At 44.6% G+C, this 21593-nt stretch overlaps 1 protein-coding gene across 3 annotated transcripts in view; it reads left to right on the top strand.

Moving 5' to 3' along the window:
• The window catches only part of SIMC1 (SUMO interacting motifs containing 1), a 62833-nt gene that overhangs the window by 33993 nt on the left and 7247 nt on the right, over positions 1 to 21593 (top strand). For 2 of the 3 annotated variants that reach the window (XM_075600877.1, XM_075600876.1), the window contains exons 2-7: positions 14815 to 15561; positions 17948 to 18177; positions 18772 to 18841; positions 20581 to 20723; positions 20924 to 21019; positions 21111 to 21239. In XM_075600877.1, the coding sequence (XP_075456992.1) occupies positions 14815 to 15561; positions 17948 to 18177; positions 18772 to 18841; positions 20581 to 20723; positions 20924 to 21019; positions 21111 to 21239 (1415 nt within the window). Of the gene's footprint in view, positions 1 to 4657; positions 4798 to 14814; positions 15562 to 17947; positions 18178 to 18771; positions 18842 to 20580; positions 20724 to 20923; positions 21020 to 21110; positions 21240 to 21593 lie in introns of those variants that run through there. The other variant, XM_075600878.1, reaches the window with a different exon arrangement.

Here is a 21593-nt window from a genome sequence, read left to right as displayed (position 1 = left end):
CTCTGCCCGCGGCAGTGCGGGGAACAGGGAGATCTGGTACACATGCTGTGGTCTTGCCCGAAAATTATACCCGTTTGGAGTCAGATTCGCGATTGGCTACAGAGGATTTTGGGCCTCCAAATTCAGCTAGACCCGTGGCTGTTCCTATTAAGCAAACCCACGGACGAAGTATCAAGAACGGGGAACAAATTAATAGCACATTTCGCAACGGCTATGAGGTGCGAGACTGCAGCATTGTGGAACCAGAATGCAATTCCATCAATAGAAAAAATCAGAAACAGAATTTGGTTTGTATGCCAGATGGAAAAGTTAACGACACTGGCTCAAAATTCCAAAAGGTCTGGCTGCCTTGGCTAGCTCAGACAGATATTCCAGGGATGAGCAATGCCACCATTTGGCTTTAATAGGATAAAGTGGGTTCTCCTTGGATGCGCAGCGTGGGATGCGGACAAGACGCGGAGAACGGACAGTAGGCCCCCCTACAGGGATCCAGGAACAGACGGGTACATCAGCACATGTGGATATAAGCAAAATGGAAAGCGTCAGTGGCGATCAACGGATCGATGAGAATAGGAAGAGATGTGGCATACCCTTCTCTAAACCCCCCCATTTCTTTCCCTCCCTCCTTTTTTCGTTCGTGTCCTGTTGTCTTCCCATCCCTTTGTTTGTTAAATGTTGTATGTACTGAATGGATTTTGTCTCCCCTGTTATGGCAATAACATTGATATTTATGCAAAAACCAATAAACAGAAAGTTAAAAAAAAAAAAAAAGGTTCTGTGGTTCTGTGCAGGGAAGGTACTGATGTTATTGGCAGACCGTCTGTCACTTGCTCCCAGCAGCAGCATCATCTCCATCATCTCCTCCGATTAGATGTCCCCAGGGTTTGGGCAGTGGAACACCTCTCACAATGTATACGGGAGAGACCTTTTTGTTATACTCTATTTCCATGAGTATGTGCCGTGTGCCAAACGTTCTGGCAAAGGCGTCAGGGAGATCTGGTAATCCTGCCTTGAATTGGATGTGAAACGATAAGGGGAAACGACATTTTTTTTTTAATAACTAGCCAGTGGGCTCCCAGATAAATAGGAAAAGGTAACCAGTATAGTGCTGGTAGCAGGACTATTTAACCCCGTTACCACTGCGTTTTATAGTAGAAACTGTTAAGAATTCAGTGTTTTGGGGTCAGAAATTCATTTACTAAACATAATTATAATTGTTAGGGTTTGATTTGTCATGTAATCCCTTTTTATGGGCTGGGAGTGTGATGCAGGATTTAAACGTCACATCCTAATCAGTTTTTAAATGGAGGGTCTTTGACTTTCACATAATTCATTGGGGTTTTTTTCTTGAAAGTTGAATAGATTTATATATAGATGATTAGCACCATATAATATAAGCACTAAAGTAATTGTTGATTGGAGATGGGGGGGGGGGGGGAGTAATGAGGAATATTTAATCACCAAGGAGTCATATTTCCTCATTTGAGGCAGTGGCACCAGTTGAAGTCAGTAGTATGTTGTATCAAATGCTATGTTATTAATTCATTATCATCTAGTAGTTCCTTTAAATCTTCTATAATGTCAAGAGAATGATTATTGACTTAGCTCTTTGTCAACATACACATTTTAAAAGCCAGTCTAAATTGTCATGCTAATTTTATTGATAAGTTTTTTTTTTAAATGGTCAACAATGAATTCACAGACATGGTTAAGGGACATAAATCTTATAATCTGAGACATAATTTAACTAAAGAAGAAAATCTAGCTATTAAGAATTTACAAGAAAACTCAAATTGATTATAAGACCAGCCGAGAAGGGTGGGGGAGTCATTCTCCTTAATAGAGTAGACTATATAAAAGAGGCACTTGGGATTCTTGATGATAATGTCTTACAAAAAAATTGACAATAATCCTACTCTTGACTTTATAGAAGATTTAAAGGAACTACTAGATGACGCATTAGCAAAGGGTGTTGTTACAAAAGTTGAATATTCTTTTCTATTTGCAGAGTTTCCCTGGATACCTATTTTTATTATTTACCAAAGATGCATAAGTCATTGACAAATGCTCCTGGGAGGCCCATTGTCTCAGGAATACATTCTCTAACAGCGAACCTGTCGCAATATGTTGATTTATTTTTACACAAATATGTTTGCCAGCTACCATCATATATTAAAGACACAACGGCGGTTCTAAATTTATTTGCAGATTTTAAATGGAAGGAGACATTTAAATGGTTGACTTTTTGATGTGCAGTCCTTGTGCACTCATATACCCCACGTAAAGGGGGTTGAAGCTATAAGGACGGTACTAATAAGTGATGCGGATTTACATCAATTGAACGCAGAGTTTATTATCAATTCCATTGAGTTCATCCTCGGGCACAATTATTTTATGTTTTTGACTCAATTCTATGTCCAGGTTTGCGGTACAGCAATGGGGACGTGTTTTGCCCCACCTACGGAAACCTGTACATGGGTGCGTGGGAGGATACATTTATCTGCCATCATAATCCCTTTTCTGATAAAATAATAGCATGGCTGCGTTTTATTGGCGATTATCGTCTGCGTTTGGGAAGATGATTTGGACTCTTGAGGATTTTAAGAATTATTTGAATATTAATGATTTCAATTTAATTTTTACTTCCTGCATCAACGATTTGTCAATAGACTTTTTGGATCTTAATTTGGAGGGAATACCGGGGAGAACTGTAGGTACTAAGACCTTCTTTAAAAAGGTTGATACAAAAAGTCTTTTGCTGGCAATCGGCAACCATAATTTTTTTTCCGGATAAATAACATTCTGCTGGGGCAGTTCATGCGCCCGAGAAGGAATTGTAGTAGGATGGAGGACTTCGATATACAGTCTGAGATTCTATTAGAGAAGTTTTTACAGAGAGGCTACAATATAAATGGCCTCTTAGAGTCTCTTGAAAAGGTAGTTGCTATGGACAGGAACTCCGTGCTTATCAATAGAAGGACTTCTCCTATCTGCAATTCAATTAAGGATGTTAGAGTGTATTAAAGTGCCCTTTATTACGAACTTTAATTCGGTGAGTTTTAAAATACAGGAGATTGTTAAACATCACTGGAAAATTCCGTCAAACGACACAATTTTGGGTCCACATCTGGACGGTAAACCCAGCTTCATCTATCGAATATCAAGGAACCTAAAATGTTGCCTTGCAGCTAGTGGTATTGGTTTTGAAACACAATCACTGAGGGCTTCTACGTGGCTTTACACTTAACCAATAGGTAATTTTAAATGTGGGAAATGTAAGGCCTGTAGTTTACTAGATAAAGATAGGAAAACGTTTACATCCCATGTCACCCAAGAGATTTTTAATATAGATGACTGTATCTCCTGTAAGACCATGTTTGTGGTGTATCTTTTGGAATGTCCGTGCGGACAACAATATATAGTAGGAACTAATCGGTGTTTGAAAACACGTATTTTGGAACATATTAGGATAAATTATGACAAACACAGTGTTCCATAATAGCGATCTAACTCTTGAGATATAAAGGAATTCAGGTAGTTCCACCAAAATGGAGAGGAGGTGATAGAGTCAAAGCATTGTCCAAACCAGAGAGTTACTGGATATACAATATGAAGACCCTATCACCTCATGGTTTAAATGAGGAACTAGATGTTTGGTCCCTGTATTGAGTGCTTTAAAACATTATTCCAATTTGTATCTTCATTCTTGACCATTTTTTATTATAAATGTTCTATGATATTGCAAACAACACTTACTATATTTTTTTATAAATATATATAATGTTTGTTTCTGTATAGGGTGGAATTTTAACCGCCATACATTTAAATATATATAATCTTTTATTTTATTATATATATCCCTTGGAATTTATATTAGTATTTATTTTTAGACTTTTAATGATATAGATTATATATATATATATATATATATATATATATATATATATATATATATATAATACTGAGTTAAGTTATGGTGAGTAAAAAAGTGACAAAAACCCTCCACAGGAAAGCAAATATGCAAATATAACTGTATGCACATCTGCATACCTTAGGTTGCAGACCTGCCTAAGACATGCAGATGAGCATACAGCTATATTTGCATATTTGCTTTCGTGTGGAGGGTTTTTGGCACTTTTTTACTCACCATAACTTAACTCAGTATTATGGTTTGGCCTATCCCATAGCCTCTCTTGCATTCCCAGTAAAATCAACCCCACACTGATGAGACCCATCAAGGTCGAAACAGCTGTCTGTGGGTGGTTTTCTGGGTATGCACCTTAACCCTGGCTGTGCTCAAAGCTGTGACCATGCAGCAAGCTTAAGCCTATAGGGAACCATGTTAAAAATGGTTATTGAGGCAAAAAGTGACACTGTGTGCTCATTTGCATGTCATTTCCCAGAATCCCTTGCTGCAGTGGAAGTGCTGTATGCTGGGTGATAATGGGAAAAGGCGGGGTTGCAGACCTGCCTAAGACATGCAGATGAGCATACAGTTATATATATATATAATCTTAATATATAAAATCGAAAGGTTGGTACTAGCTGCGGTGAATCTGATTGGTCCTCAGCCTCTGGCCAATCAGATTGGTGGCTCTATGACGTCACCCGGCTCTATGACGTCACCCAACTCTCTCTCCCTCTCCCTCCCCACCACCGGCTCCCAGACGGAGGGGAAGTGCGGCGGGGCCCTCCTGCCGCAGCCGCCAACGCTCACTTCCCTCCCTCCCTGGCGGGGGGACAGGCAGTGGGCAGGCATCCTCCGGAAGGACCCCCTTCCTCCTGAAGATGCCCCCGGTAAGATGGCGGCGCACGGCGGACAGGCGGGGGGTGGTATTCAGTCAGGAGAGAGGGGGGAGTTAGTAAGGAGAGAGGGGGGGAGGCAGTCAGGAGAGAGGGGGGGGGAGAGAGGGAGTCAGGAGAGAGGGGGGGGGAGAGAGGGAGTCGAGAGAGAGGGGTGGAGGGAGTCAGGAGAGAAGGGGGGGAAGCCTGAACAGCTGTGAAGATGGGGAGAAGGGAGTTGAGAGGGAGGATGGGGGAGGCAGAACATTACATCACGGGCAACGCCGGGTATATCAGCTAGTATATTGTATATCTCATACGATACCGGTTGCAACATGACATCAAGGGACAGCACGCAGGTAAGTCTGTTATTGCTTTATGTTATGGGATAAGCACCAAAACTTATTTACTTGCAAATGGTATTGGTATATATATATATATATATATATATATATATATATATATATATATATATATATATATATATATATATAATTATAATTATATTTGTCGCTTCTTGATCAGTTATTTTTGGAAATACTATCGAGAATTGAATTTGCTGCAGTGGATATCTGTTCCACCTGATTTTGCTCCATTTCATGGTTTCTATGTAAATACATCTGTCATGATGAAACTAATATGAATGATACATACTGTACTCAAAAAAGCATAAATATGTTTAATCACCTTCGTGATGTATAGTATTACTGGCACTTTAATGCTTACGTTTATTGTGCCGTCTCTATATATGTTTTTATCTCTTGTTTCCTGTCTTTTTCAGGACAATTCATTTGTGCAATGTGTAGTTCTCTAAATAGTACTGTAGCAGTATTTTCTGTTTAGAGTTGTTCGAAGATTAGTTTATTTTTACTGTTTAGTTTTTTATAATATTATTAAGACTATTATGATTGTATGATATTGTATAAATTAAGTTGACTCAGCTGAAGTGATTAGTGATGTATCACTGATTGGTTGAATATACGCCCATCCATCAGTAATGCCCTATCAATGGGATCATAGAGGTATTTAAACAGTCTTGAATGTCTAATATTTATTCCTGATGAAGTAAGTAACCCTTACGTAACACGTAGGATATGATAGCTGCAGTTTATGTATGCTCTGATTACACTTTCCAGCTCTTTGCCAGACTATAGGACTGTGGTTTAAAGTATTCACTGAACGCTCCGGTCGACTGTCAGTCGCTTGATGGCGCATGTCTGTGACGTGAATTGACGGCGTGAGAGTTTGGTATTGTCGGTAGTTTTTCTCCCCTATGTAACATTATCAGTTCATAGTGCTCCTCATTATTTGAGCGGCGGGATCGGGACAGAGGCGGAGAGTAACGGGACCGAGTATATGCTTCGTGGAGTGAGAGTGACCGCAGACCCACAGACAGTCTTCAACTGATGCAGAGACCCTGTGCCCCTGATGACCAGATCTGTACTTCGTAGTGGTAACATGTCCCTAACATGTACTGCCTGATATTTTCCATCTAAGTGTATGTGCAATACTACCTGTGATGAGCCAATATAATCACATTTAATACATTACGAGTTGTGCGTTTTTTTTGTCTTTCGATAACGCAGTTTGATACCTTTTGTAGCCATGCCCCTTGCCATCCATACACCCCCTGCCAAGAAATGCTTTGAAGCTCAGCCTGCTGTGTACAGAACGTTGTCGCAGGGGGCTAAATTTTACACCCATGTCTCCAGACACTACCCTTATCTGTGTCTGCCTGCAAAAAGGTGTTAACATGCAATAACCCCACTCTTTGTACTTTTCACACCCAACTTCAATCAAGGCCTTTTGAAGCCCCCAGATTCCTGAAAAGACCAACCACACAAGTATTTTAAACTCAAACTGTAGCTCATTAACCCCTTAAGCACCAGAGGGATTAAAATACCTATTACCTCATGACATTATCGTGACAAGAACCATTCCTTGATTGGGATGGGGGATGCAACAACAAACCCATTTACATGCAAAAAGTTACTTGGAAAGATAAGACCATTTGGCCACATTCTAGCTTAAAGCAAAATAAAGCCCTGGTCTCTGATGTGCTGTAACCAGGATGTGTCTGAGCGTGTCTGTACCGTGTTAGCCGAGCTAAATAATCAAAAATCAATAGACGATACCGTTCTGTGGCCAAATAAATGCTTTTATTTGTGCGAACTTTCGAGATACACGGATCTCCTCTTCCGGCAGTGTTACAATGAATAAAGCAAGGTTTAACTTAAACGGTGCATCTTAGGGCCGTTCTATAGTGCGGCCGCGTGCTACGCCGTGCGCGTGCACTGCAGATATAGATGGCTGTGGTTAATCAGCCCTTCTATACAAGGGCCGCGCGTGTGCACGTCAGGGAGCGGGGAGCTGACAGTGTAACGCCTGTATGCCCGCAGACCTGGCCAGTCCCCAGTACTGAGGTGGGTAGGTTTAACACACGCACTCACAGCAGTGAGGGCATGCCCAGAGTGTGGTAGTGCGTTGCCGGGCCTGTAGAAAGATGGTTAGATAATACTTGCAACGACTTGGGGTATAGAGTTCGGTTAGTGATGTCCGTGTTCCAGAGTCTAGGGCAATAGAGAGCAGGATAGTGATGTCCATAAGCCAGTGTCCAGGGATAACAGAAGTCAGCAAAGTCGTATCCGTAAGCAGGGTTCAAGGGCAGGAGAGAGCAGGGTAATCCAGAACAAGCAGAGGTCAAGCCAGGGAGATCCAGGGGTAAGCAGGCACAGATGGAGAAATACAGGAGAGCCAAGCATAGGACTGCACACACACAGGTTACAAAGAACTATGCAGAGCAATGAGTTAGAGGACAGACAGGAGTTATAAAGGAGGGAACACCAATGGGAGAGAGAGGAGGAGCAGAGGGTGAAGTGAGAGGCAGCAGGGATAGGTGAGAAGGAGAGGAGGAGGAGGAGACAGGTGAGCCAGAGAGGGAGATGGCCTGTACGACATGAGAGGAGGAGCCAGGGGTCTGAGCCTACAAGAGGAGCGAGTGCGCGCGCCCTCTGTAAGGTTAGAGTGCGCGCGCACAGGCTGTGTCAGGAGGCACGCGGAGCGCCAAGCCGCGGGGTTACCCGCCGAGGGCGGAGGGAGAACAGGAGAGGAGTCAGCAGGAGGTAAGGGGACCGGAGCGGGAGCAGAGGGAGGCCGTGAGCGGGGAACATTGTAAAGGGGAATGGAAGAGTGAGCAGACGCGCGTGTCCTGCGGAGGACGCGCGCAGACGCCGGCAGAGTGTCAGGGGCTGCCGCAGAGGGACGGATGCGGGAGGAGGAAGGGAGAGTAGAACGGGGAGGTAAGGAAGGCATATGAGAGGCAGGAGGAAGCGGAGCGTCAGGGACACATGGAGGGGAAGGAATCCCTTGAATCGTCACAGTATCCCCCCCTTGAGGATCGATCTCCGGGCGATCCAGCCATGGTTTCTGGGGAAATTTCAGATGGAACTGCCGGAGGAGTTTGGGAGCATGGATGTGACGTGCTGGAACCCATGAACGCTCTTCTGGGCCATACCCCTTCCCGTAGACGAGAAACTGGAGTTTATTTCTTGACTAACGAGAGTCGATTAAAGAGTGAATTTCATACTCTTGTTGTCCTAGGGAAGTCACTGGGTTGGGTTTTCGGGAAGGATCCGGGAAGTGTGAGCTCTGGATGAACGGTTTGAGTAGGGACACATGGAATACAGATGGAATCCTCATGGTAGGAAGCAGTGCTAGAAGGTAGGTAACTGGGTCGATCTTTTCTATTACCTTGAAAGGGTCTAAAAATCTTGGGGGCCAACTTTGGACACGGAGTCTTGAGCCTAATATTCTTTGAGGACAACCACACTCTGTCACCGGGTTTGAACGAAGGACCTGGTTGGGGATGTCGATCTGCTTTAGTCTTTTGTTTAGAGACAGCAGTTTGTAGAGACTTAAGGATCCTCCTCCAGGAATTCTGAAGGGTCGTAACATGGGAGTCCGCTGCGAGAACGCCAGAAAGGGGGGAGGAGAGGGGAAGACTGCTAGGGTGAAAACCGAAATTGATGAAAAAAGGAGACTCTTGTGTAGATTAATTCTTGAGAGAGTTGATGGCAAATTCGGCCCACGGTAACAGGTCCACCCAGTTGTTTTGCGACTCGGAGACGAAGCATCTGAGATACTGCTCTAAGGTCTGATTCATCCTTTCAGTCTGACCATTGGTCTGAGGGTGATATCCGGAAGAAAAAAGAAGAGAAATCCCAAGTCTCTGGGAAAACGCACGCCAGAACTTAGAGATGAATTGAGAACCTCTGTCAGAGACAATTGAAATGGGAACGCCATGTAATCTGAAAATTTCCTTGGAAAAAATATCGGCCAAAGTAGCAGAATTAGGAAGACCCTTGAGGGGAATAAAGTGTGAGTGTTTAGAAAATCTGTCTACCACGACAAGAATGGTATTCATTCCCTTCGAATTGGGAAGTTCGACAATGAAGTCCATAGAGATGTGTTTCTACGGTTGCTCCGGAATGGGGAGAGGCATGAGAAGGCCTGAAGGTTTGTGATGGGCAGATTTACTCTGGGCACATACCGGACAAGCACTAGTGAAATAAAAAATGTCTTTGTTCATCTTAGGCCACCAAAATGTCCGTTTAATAAGATCCGCCGTCCTCTTGAAGCCTGGATGACCGGCCGATCTAGAAGAATGTCCCCAAAGTAAAATCTTGTGGCGAAACCGTGGAGCTGCGTATAAGCGTCCCTCTGGTACCCTAAACCTGCTGGGAATGTGAAGCTGGGCTTTGTTGATCTCATCCAACACATCAAAATTATTGGCAGAGATGATGCAATTGGCAGGAAGAATTGGCTCTGTGGATTCATTACTCGTTCTCCGTGGCGAATTGGCGAGAGAGACCGTCTGCTTTAATATGTTTGGTACCAGGAATATACGAAAGGGTATAGTTAAAACGGGGGGGGGGGGGGGGAAAGAGACCAACGGGCCTGGCGGGATCCTAACCGTAGAGCCCCCTCGATATACAGCAAATTTTTGTGGTCGGTGAGGATGGCAATAGGTTCCTTGGTGCCTTCTAAAAGATGCCTCCACTCCTGAAGAGCCAATTTAATGGCCAAAAGCTCACGATTCCCAACATCATAATTTTTCTCGGCAGACGAGAATTTCCGAGAAAAAAAACCACAGGGATGGAGTTTTTCTTGAGGAGAGGATCTCTGAGAAAGAACTGCACCGGCTCCCACATCTGAAGCGTCAACTTCCAATGTGAAGGGAAGAGAGGTATCCGGGTGATGTAGGATGGTTGCAGAGACGAAGGCTCTTTTGAGAAACGCAAATGCGTCGATGGCTTCAGGAGACCAAGACGTGGGGTCGGCACCTTTTTTGGTCAAGGCAGTGATGGGGAGAGCAATGGAAGAAAAATTACGGATGAATTTCCTGTAATAATTGTCAAAGCGCTGCACGGCCTTGAGAGAATTTGGCAGCGGCCAGTCGAGAACAGACTTCAATTTCTCTGGGTCCATAGAAAAACCTTGGTTAGAGATAATATAGCCTAGGAATACAGTAGACGTCTGGTGGAACAAACATTTCTCCATCTTGGCATATAGGCGGTTAGCACGGAGCCTAGACAGAACCAGTTTGGTATGATGAATGTGTTCATCTAAGTTTTTAGAAAAAATGAGAATGTCATCCAAGTATACAATAACAAATGTTCCCAATACATCCCGGAAGATGTCGTTCATGAACTCTTGGAAGACGGCAGGAGCATTGCATAAACCAAAGGGCATAACTAGATACTCATAGTGTCCAGATCGCGTATTAAACGTGGTTTTCCATTCGTCCCCCTCCCTTATGCGAATGAGGTTATAGGCCCCTCCTAAATCAAGCTTGGAGAAAATAGAGGCTCCTTGGAGACGATCGAAAAGTTCAGAGATTAAGGGAAGGGGGTACCGATTCTTTACCGTGATTTTGTTGAGTCCGCGGAAGTCGATACAAGGTCTTAGCGATCCATCCTTCTTCTTCACGAAGAAGAAGCCTGCCCCAGCGGGGGAGGTAGAATTGCGGATGAATCCTTTCTCCAAGTTTTCTTGGATGTAAGACGTCATGGCTTCGGTTTCTGGAACTGACAAAGGGTAAGATTTCGACTTCGGGAGGATGGTCCCTGGGATTAAATCGATAGGACAATCGTATGGACGATGGGGAGGCAGAACTTCAGCCTGTACTTTGTTGAACACGTCCAGGAACTCATACACGGTCGGGAGAATCGGGAGATTGGCAGGAACGGAATCCAAGCCGGCGAGCAACGCAACAGGAGGAGCCGTAGAGACAGACTCAGCGGAGGAAGGCCACTGGATGGGCTGGTTGCCGGTCCAATCAATGCGCGGATTGTGGAGTTGAAGCCAAAGCAATCCTAAAATAAGTTGAACGGTAGGAGAATGGAAGATATCAAAAACTATTACCTCCTTATGACCGTCGGCCAAGGTCAAAGTGAGGGGAATGGACTCCCAGATGATGAATGCTGGCTGGAGCGGGCGACCGTCGATGGCCTCGAGACCAATCGGTGCTTTTCTCTTGACCAGAGGAATTTGGTTCTCAGAGGCAAAGGTTTGATCCAGGAAGTTACCGCCAGATCCAGAGTCAATGAAGGCCTTTATTTCCAGTAGGAGGTCAGGGCCATCCAACGTGAAACAGGAAGCATAAACTTCTTTGGGGGATCCTCGGAGAGAGAGGGGCAAGAAGAGACAGTACCCAGTAGAAGCCCCTCTACCTTTACTGGGTGTTCCCGTTTCCCGGCTTCAGGGAACAGTTCTGGGGGCGATGTTCCGAAGAACCACAGTAGAAACAGAGTCCATTCTGACGGCGTCGCATTCTCTCCGCGGCCCGAAGTTGTTGGCTACCGATTTGCATCGGCTCTGGGGCGTCCAACGCCAGGAGAGGCGAAGAGGGCGACCTGTGAGAGACAACAGGGGAAGGAAGAGAACGGGAACAGTGTCTCTCATGCCGTCGTTCGTGGGTGCGCTGGTCCATACGTACACTGAGCGTAATAAACTCCTCCAGAGAGGAAGGCCGGGCATGAGTAGTAAGATCATCCTTCAAGGTGACAGAGAGACCATGCCAGTATGCGGCGGCGAGTGCTTCGTCATTCCTTTGAGTCTACGCGGCGAGGGTACGGAACTCGATCGCGTACTTGGCAGCCGATCTTCGAGCCTGTGAAATATGTAAGAGAGAGAATGCGGCCGTCTCCCGTCGTGCGGGAGTGTCAAACACTTGCTGGAATTCACGCCTAAATTTAGGGTAATCTTGAGTTAATTCAGTCTTATGTTCCCAGAGGGGAGAAGCCCAAGCGAGGGCGTCACCGGTGAGCAAGACGTAAATGTAAGCCACCTTAGAGCGGCTGGTAGGAAACTGAGAGGGAGACATTTCGAATTGCACCTCGCATTGGTTTAGGAATCCGCGGCAAGCGAGGGTGTCCCCATCATACTGGTTGGGCGGTGGAATACGGGGTCCAGCATTAGCATAAGTCATGGTGACAGGGGGTGATGGAGCCATGGGAGTTTCTTGGAGGGAGAGATTAGCAAGTTGCTGGGAGACTGTGGTCAGCTGGTTGCTCACAAATTGTAAATGCTCCAGAGAAACACCTGTACCCACCTCAGGGGGGTCTGCATTTGTTGGGCTCTGCATAATGTAACACCTGTATGCCCGCAGACCTGGCCAGTCCCCAGTACTGAGGTGGGTAGGTTTAACACACGCACCCACAGCAGTGAGGGCATGCCCGGAGTGTGGTAAAAATTATTAAACTTTTTTATTCTTTAAAAAATCTTATTTAGGACTTCCTTCACTCATAAACCCATGCACACCATATATACACAGTACCTGTAGCTCCCGGCTCTATAAAAGGGAAAATCATGCAGCATGTGCACGCACGTTCGCATAGGCACGCACGGCCGCATGCAGTATAGAACGGGCCTCAGAATGTTATCTGTGACTGAAACCTACAGGTAGGGGTAACGGCAGGCTTGACCTTTTATTAAAAGCGGTCACATTTACCCCTATCGTCGCAACAGTAATATAAGTATAAAGTGTAATATTGGAGACTTGTTAATTAAAATTGTAATGAAATTGAAAGTATATTGCAGTTAATTAGTTTCCAAATCTATATATTTGAAATACAGATTCCAGCATTTATACAATTGAATTAAAAGGTGGGATAGTTGGTTAGTGTTTGGTGTATGTGTCATGGGAGAGGGGATTTGGCCCGGTATTAAAGGGGTTACACCCTCTGACGTGGGAGGCAGGGGGTTAACTGGACTGTGGTCCAGTAATGTGTTTTTTACCCTGCTTCAACACCCAAATGTGTATTCCCCTGTAAATATGTATTGTTCCCATTCCAGTGTCTGCACCAACACATACACTGGGATCTATGCAGGAGGGAAAGGGTTAATGTTAATTCTGTATTTATGGCCCTTTGTCCCTTTTCCCGCCTTTGCAGTCTCCATTTTGCAGCTTCTCCATAGGCCGCCATTGAAGCCCCATACAAGTCAATGGGAATTTCAGTGGTTTGGGCCTGATATCAGAGAAGACCTGCAGGTGGCGCCAGAGAGGAGAAGCGGTGGTTCCCCATTGAAAGTCAATGGCGCAATGTGTTTCAATGTGGATTCCTCGATGCCGACCTCCGGAGACGAGCTGGTAGCCAGTCAGACCGCAAAACCGCAAGAGCGGAAACACTTTCAAAAAAGAGCTTTGATCAATCCCCGGTCAAGTTCACGTGCAAGTGATGTGGGAAACTTAGGTTCTAGGGCACCCCGGAATAAAGTTCTTTTTGCCCCTGGATCCTAGAACCCCCTCACTCGATCCCAACAGGGTCCGACGGTCACTGACCCGGGGAAAGGTTCGCGCCAGACCGGAGGGTCCTACCATTGACTTCAATGGCGGCGCCGGCCCATGCATTTCCTATGGCGGCGCCGTCCCTATTGATTCCAATGATAGCGGAGGCCCCATTGAATCCTATGGCGGCGCCGGCCCATGTATTTCCTACGGCGGCGCCGGTCATTGATTCCAATGGGGGAAAGCCGCGTGTTTAAACGGCTAAGTTAAAAGAAGGTAAAACTGTAGCTCTGGAACTCCGGTTCTGCGGAGACTAGAGAGCCAGGATTTGGCCAGCAGATAGTCATAGCGTTGGCTTGATTGCATGGCAAATCCTGACCCTCTCTGATCAGCAGAGCGGAGTCTGGGTAATTATTGAATTGTGTGATTCTGCCATTGACTTCAATGGCGGAGAACTGTATCTTGGTTAAAAAAGGCATTTAAACCCATTTTCTGTAACTCCGGTTCGGTGGGTCCTAGCGAGCTGAAACTTGGCCACAATGGAGAGTACCCTCCGGCATTAGGGTCGGGCAAGTTCTGGTCCGCTCGGCCCAACCGAACGGATTATTTTGATATAACCATGATTGTCAGAAATATTGTATTTTGTATCTGGCATAAAAGCCCAGGAAAAGAGATGGGCTCTGTAATATGCTAAATGGTCAGGGTGCGACAAGTGGTCTACAATGGGCCCTTAGTCAAAGGCTCTCCCCCACCCTGCATGTGAATGCCAGGGCGGAGGAGAACAATCCCTGAGTACTTATACAAAATATTGTGTGTCCCACCTTTAACAAAGGCTATGATGGGCCAGTGATCAGTCTAGCAGACCCAAAGACGCCTTTGCTTTAGTGTGTTGAAATCCCATGTTAAGGTATAGGACTCAAACCCTATATAAATGAGGGGTAGCCCTATATCCAGTGTTATTCGTTGTGACTTCGTTTTGTATCCTGAATGAATTGCCAGTCCCGTTCCTAACTGCTTCATTTCCCAAATCCTAAGTAAGTGTTCATATCTTGTGCGTTAATTGTATAATTCTGTGTGTTCCCCTTTTCCAAGGAATAAACTTTCTTTATTATATCTTAGTCGCAGTCAGTTCAACCCAGTGAAGTAATTTTTGTGTGTATATTATAACCCTGTCTGACGCTACCGTCACAGTATGCCTCTATTTTTTAACAATTAATTGATTCTATTTTACCTGATCTTTCCAGGACATCATTGATTTGACAAGTAGTTTGGGCGCTGTGGTGTCATTGGACAGCAATGTGATTGATTTGACCGGCATTGAGGACAACCCAGAGATGTCTTCTGAGATTTCTACTCCCCAGCAGTGCTACTTACAGGCTAAGCAGCGCATCAAATCAGAGTCCCAGTTTAACAACTACTGTCTTCCTGAAGATAGACCGTCAGACCCGGAAGGTACAGAGGCAGCATGCAGGTTATGCCCCAGCCTCTCCAGTGACCAAGTGAAAAACAGAAATGATCAGGGCTCTGTAAGCAGAGATGAGACATCTGGTAGCAGCAGCACAACTGTTAACAGTGATATGGCCTCCTTGGACAGTGTAAGAGACATTGGGACCGAGCAGGAAGTCTCTCCTAGAACAAACGGAGAGGGCTGCCTTACACCTGCGCAAGTGTACAGGAACAGTCCCTTAAAAAATCCTTTGGTCTTAACAGATGCACACCCTCAAAAACTTTGTCTCAATAGCAACCAGAGCCCAGACCATGCCACTGTGTGTTCGACGAGGAAGCCCCAGTCAGATCCCATGGCAACCCCCACTTCCTCACTGGCACTAACAAATGGGACATTTGAAGAGACCTTTAGCCCCAGAGCAGATTTTACTCAAAAGCTGTTCCACCCCAACAAGGCCTGGCTTTACAAGCTACGGTACTTCAGAAGCCCCCCTGTCCATCACGTCTTTTTCCGGAGGATGAAACACGATGAAGGAGATAGTAAGGTAAAGTCGGAGAGCATATCCTCCATAATATAACCTTTCTCCTCCAATATCCCACCCCACAAACAAGTAATTGCACAAGGTTTGGCAACCCAACACCTTGAATACATTGGTGGGCCGCAGGTGGTCCTCTAGGGGACTTCACCTGCGGCCCTAAACTGCTTACCATCCCTTCAGCCCACTCGACCCTCTTTTCCCAGTGCAGAGGGAGTGGAGATGTTGCTGATGTGAATCGTGCGGCCTAATGGCCGTGCATATCAACAATTCTCAGTCTCAGTGTAAGGAGAGGAATGGGACAGTAGTTGTCAGTGTGCCGGCTCTAAACAACAAAAAAAGAGGTAGCGCTAATCTCAAACACCAGAGAATGGCCAGCAGCCTGTGATATAACTCTGACACCCAAGGTCAGATAATGGAATGGAAGAAAAGTTATATCGATGGTGCTTGGCACCGAAGTACACTAAATAAATGAAAAGGATATATACAACCAGATGAAGGGTAAAATTCACTTGGGTTCTCGTGCAGACGATCAGTCATGTGAAAGAAATTTAAAAAAATGACATAGTGTAATACAGTAACTAACAAAGACATATAAAACACGACTAACAAATGCTGAGACAAACAGATGCTGAGACAAACAGATGACTGGGATTACTAAAAAACATTTAATACAACAACTAAATAATCAATGAAAATATAAAACACACAATATAAAATAAGTCCCATGTGCACTCCAGCAGTAGCTGGACTGTCCGCTTACCAGACACTGGAAGGTATAAAGCGATGGATAATTCAGAGAGTATCCCCTCTCGTGATGGTTTCTGTCAGCTCCAGGGCGTCTCGTGTAGTCAGCGTGAGCTTCCAGGAGAGACCCTCCCAACCTTCCAGACCACAGACCTCCGCAGGGCAGCCGCACCGGGCTGTGTCTCACAGAATGGACGTCGTCACATGCGCAGCAGCAGCGCAGGATCAGGGACGGCAATTGCAAGTAGGTGATGTCGTCACAGCCTTGCTCCGCGGGGCGGCATGGGCAACAGCCGCGGACGAGCCAAAGCCAATGCTGTGTCCGTGGAGATGGCAACGGGAGTGTGGTAGGTGCTATTAGGACAGCAGTGCACAATTTGGACCACCCTACGCCTTTCGGAAGTCTACGCTTCCTTCCTCAGGGGTAAAAAAGTAGTGCTTCAGTCTCTGAGTGTCCACATATATATAGTCCCGGCTTAAAGGTACAGTGACTAAATATAGAGTTAGACATGCACAGTTGCATTGATGTGGACTGAATGTCTCAGCAACATACACTGTCATTTTTTTTTATTTCTTTCACATGACTGATCGTCTGCACGAGGAGAACCCAAGTGGATTTTACCCTCAATCTGGTTGTATATATCCTTTTCATTTATTTAGTGTACTTCGGTGCCAAGCGCCATAGATATAACTTTTCTTCCTGTGTGCCGGCTCTGCTGCACAGTGCTAAAATACCTGTAGGTTGCGCCGTTGCCGGGCACCGTGACCAATCTTGCTTTTAAGCAGAATAGGTTGTGCTATTACCAGTCATGAAGTTAACTGTGACAGCCAGGTCAGTGAGCAATGTGCTGTGGAACTGGGGGCTGGCACGAGAGGGCAAGGGAGCATTCCGTGACTGCCCACCCCGTCCTCATAACGTGTGGTTGGAGAAAGGGGAGGAGTGCGACACACAGCCGACGGGGGCCAAACTCTGGCTCCTGCCTTTTTTGTTGTATTGTGTGTGTGTGTGTGTGTGTGTGTGTGTGTGTGTGTTTTATTGCCCTGTCCTGATAAATACAATTGTGCAGTTATTGGGTCTGAGCTCTCATAGCTAGACCCATGACTGAGCCACCTGTGCTGAAGCAGGGATATCCATAAAATCTGACCTGTTGGTGACCCTTGAGGACTGGAGTTGGCCACTCCTGTTGTAGTGAATTAAATATATAATGTGTGAAATTGGTTCCCTATATATAAAAATATATTAGCGTCTCACAGAATATCGGTCTCCATAGGATTAAATGTCTGCATATCACACCAGAGGGAACAATGAAGCCTGCTGCATATGTAGATCTGTGTAACCAGACTCTATATATGAAGGAGAGCTGCCAACATTTCGAAAATACTGCACACAATATTACATGTAGAACAGTCTTCTCGGTCCATTTTGAAGTCATCCCAAATTACACTTCTCCAGAAACTTTGCCAAATATAGCGTGTGTATGTGTGTGTGTGTATATATATATATATGTGTGTGTGTGTGTGTGTGTGTGTGTGTGTGTGTGTGTGTGTGTGTATACACACACATCCAACCCTTCCTAGTGTGAAATAGTGATTTGTGGTAAGACACACGCTGACTGTATCTAGCAATTGTCTGTACTTCTCTTTGTAGAACCTGCATCTAAAGCCACTGCCAATTCCCTCACGGCGTATGAACATTGTGATCAGCACAGTGGAGGAGAGGTTCCCACAGGGCACCTTGCACTTCCTGACTGAGTTTGTATCTCCTCATCATTATCCACCCACCAACATCCTCTGCCATGTCATCCGCTCCATCCTGCTGGACGGCGAGGAGCAAGGGGTCATGACCGACGCATACACACTCCTAATGAAAGTGCAAGAGTAGGTGAATCCTGTAATACCTCCTGCTTGTCCCACTAGTGATTAACTGGTGCATAGTGTTGGATGAGAGACCAAAAGTCCAAGGAGCTGTTTCAAAGGACTGGAGGATAAGACAAGGGCAGAGAAACAAGAGGCAAGGGGTAGATGGAGAGGACCGAGGGAAGAACACAGGGGCAAATAGAGAGGACTGGGATGAGGCAAAAGGCGCAGAGAAAGAGGTGTTTGGGTTGAGAACTGAGTAGATAATTCTGTAGGACCAGAGCCCTTCATTCAATATGGTGAGTAGTGGGTTCATGTACAGTTAATGCATTAGCATCCATTTATTGGAATTAAAGTTAATACATTGTTAACTGTGTGTTATCCTGCTTATCACTATAGACAGCTGTGATGTAGTCTATACAGAATAGACAAAATAGCTAAGTGGGGAAGATGAAGCTTAGAACGAGAGATGATGGATTTCGGCTAAAAGGTCTGTGAGAGGAGTGAGATGAAGGACAGCAATAGATTGGAGGACGGCCAGTGAAGGGATAGAGCTTTGTATGAAAAAATGTAGTTTAAAAGTTATTTTATGCTCAACTCCAGCTTTACTTTCAGGCTCCATCCAGCTACCATGTCTACAGTCCCTTGGGATTGGAGTCTGCTCACAACGGTAATGCAAAAAAAGGTATGAAAAGAAAATGTACAAAAACAGATCACACCATGCAATGAATGAAACGTTAATAATTCAGCACAAGGCTAAAACAATGGGCGGTCCCTGAGAAGCGGAAGTGGGTTTATTTTGGACATAGGGGAGTGAAATTCCGATTGCGCACGAACTCATCAAATTAGGAAATATATGTGAAAAAAGAAGAAAAAACACAATAGTGTAATATTGTATGCAACCGTCAAGGTAAAAAGTAATGCACTCACATTAGGCATGGTTAGATGAGCATTTCGGTTGTTAAGTGAACCACACTGATGAGCAGGAATCTCTGTTGATAGGATATATCTGGTAGTGCAGACCTTCTCGAATAGCAGGACTCGCAGCGTTAGTGCAGGTACCTCATCAGCAGGATATTCTCCTCCAATCGCAAGACTTGCAGCGTCAATGTAAACTCCTCAGCAGCAGGATATTCTCAATAAAGAGATAACACAAAATAGTGTAGTACTGTATACAGAATTGGTTAATTGCTCAAGCCAAATGGACACTCACATTAGAATAGAATTAAAAGGACTTATGGTTGTTACAGTGACCAACTTAGACAGGTTATACTGGAATCGCTGGAAACTTCCAAGAACACAGGAAAAGGACGCAGGAAAACAGGATTAAATCTTTATAATATAAAATATAAAAACACAAAAACCAGAAGGCCACAGAAGCTATACAAGGAACAACAATCACAACTCCCAATAAACCCCAGTGATGGCCATACACCAGCGGTTAAGGACAGAGAAGGTGACAGTGCTCCAGACAGTGTGAAATACCCCTGTACGATTAGCAGGAGATTCTTGGGAGCTGTCTGGAGCACTGTCACCTTCTCTGTCCTTAACCCCTGGTGTATGGCCATCACTGGGGTTTATTGGGAGTTGTGATTTCAGTTGTTCCTTGTATAGCTTCTGTGGCCTTCTGGTTTTTGTGTTTTTATATTTTATATTATAAAGATTTAATCCTGTTTTCCTGTGTTCTTGGAATTTTCCAGCGATTCCAGTATAACCTGTCTAAGTTGGTCACTTTAACAACCATAAGTCCTTTTAATTCTATTCTAATGTGAGTGTCCATTTGGCTTGAGCAATTAACCAATTCTGTATACAGTACTACACTATTTTGTGTTATCTCTTTATTGAGAATATCCTGCTGATGAGGTACCTGCACTAACGCTGCGAGTCCTGCTATTCGAGAAGGTCTGCACTACCAGATATATCCTATCAACAGAGATTCCTGCTCATCAGTGTGGTTCACTTAACAACCGAAATGCTCATCTAACCATGCCTAATGTGAGTGCATTACTTTTTACCTTGACGGTTGCATACAATATTATACTTTTGTGTTTTTTCTTTTTTACATATATTTCCTAATTTGATGAGTTCGTACGCAATCGGAACTTCACTCCCCAAACAACACAACTGGCTCTGAACGAACCCATTTGCGGTCCGGTGCGGCACCCATCAAGGAAATCTATATAGTTGGACTACTACGTATCCTTCTATTTCACAGTTTTTGCGCTTGTTCCCTCCCCCTTTTATGTTATTTTGGACATACATTTTTCTTTTTCTAAAGTGTCCTTGTGTATCAACGTTTTGACTTAAAACAAAATCCATCTATTAACCATGTTTGGATTCATATGAAGTACAGTAATAAAGGTTGGTGAGCATGTTGACACAGTCTGTTGTCCTATGGTGTGAGCTGTGACTGGTACCTTGCAGGACCCGCACGCGTGTCTGCTATTCCTGCAGTATGTGGTCCAGACTCTTGATGATGATTTCCAGTTGAACTTGCGTCGCCGATCTCTGCATAAATGTCTGGCTAAAATGATGCTATCTTGTGACATGAGATTCTGTAACATCAGGTAAGAGTCTGTGACACACTTGATATAGGAGCAACTATAGAGTTAACCTCTTGCATTTGGATGAGACATTCTGTGCCCTCTAGCACTAGTTAAATTAAACACACCGCTTCAATCTTGCTGCGCTTCTCTAAATAACATAACCACTGAATGACATGTGACAATTGGTTGAATAAAGCAGGTTTGGTGTTCTTATGCCGCAGGGATGTGATTGTCTGGCTGATGGATGCTATAGGAAGATCTTGTTCCGAAACTTGCCCCGATGATGAGTCTGATTTTGTTGTGTGTGAGAACCAAAGGTAAGAAGGGGGTAATCGCCACAACTTCACCTGTACCAACAGTAATCATGCAGGATAACCGAAGTGTCTCATTGTACTCCTCTGTGCACAGAATGGTTTGCCTACTTCAGCGTATGCTGACTATCGCTGTGGAAGTGGACAAGTCACCAACATGCAGCTCCAACAAGATAGCCGAATCCATGTTTTCCTATGTGATCAGCATAGGCACACGGCAGCAGAGGTAAGGAGGGAGGGGGGGGACATACATTGCATTTCGCCATAGCTTACACAATGTAAGTGCATGTCATAGATTTGAGAAGACAACAACCATACGGACAAGATACAGAAAAACGGCATTAAGTAGTAAGTGGACCATAATACTAAATGTAAACACGTTATTCATTATAACACACAAAAAGAATACTGCATCAGAACAACCGATATGAATATTGTCTAAACCAAACCAGACTGTCCTTATTAATAATAAATTACCTCTGCTGGCGGGATGAATAATCTATGAAAACACAAAAAGAGAAAAGAACCCTCACATAAAGCACTCCGACATATATAATACAAAATAAGAGAAAAATGTATT

Source organism: Ascaphus truei, chromosome 5, assembly GCF_040206685.1.
Source record: "Ascaphus truei isolate aAscTru1 chromosome 5, aAscTru1.hap1, whole genome shotgun sequence".
NCBI lineage: Eukaryota > Metazoa > Chordata > Amphibia > Anura > Ascaphidae > Ascaphus > Ascaphus truei.
This window is presented reverse-complemented; position numbering and strand designations above follow the sequence as displayed.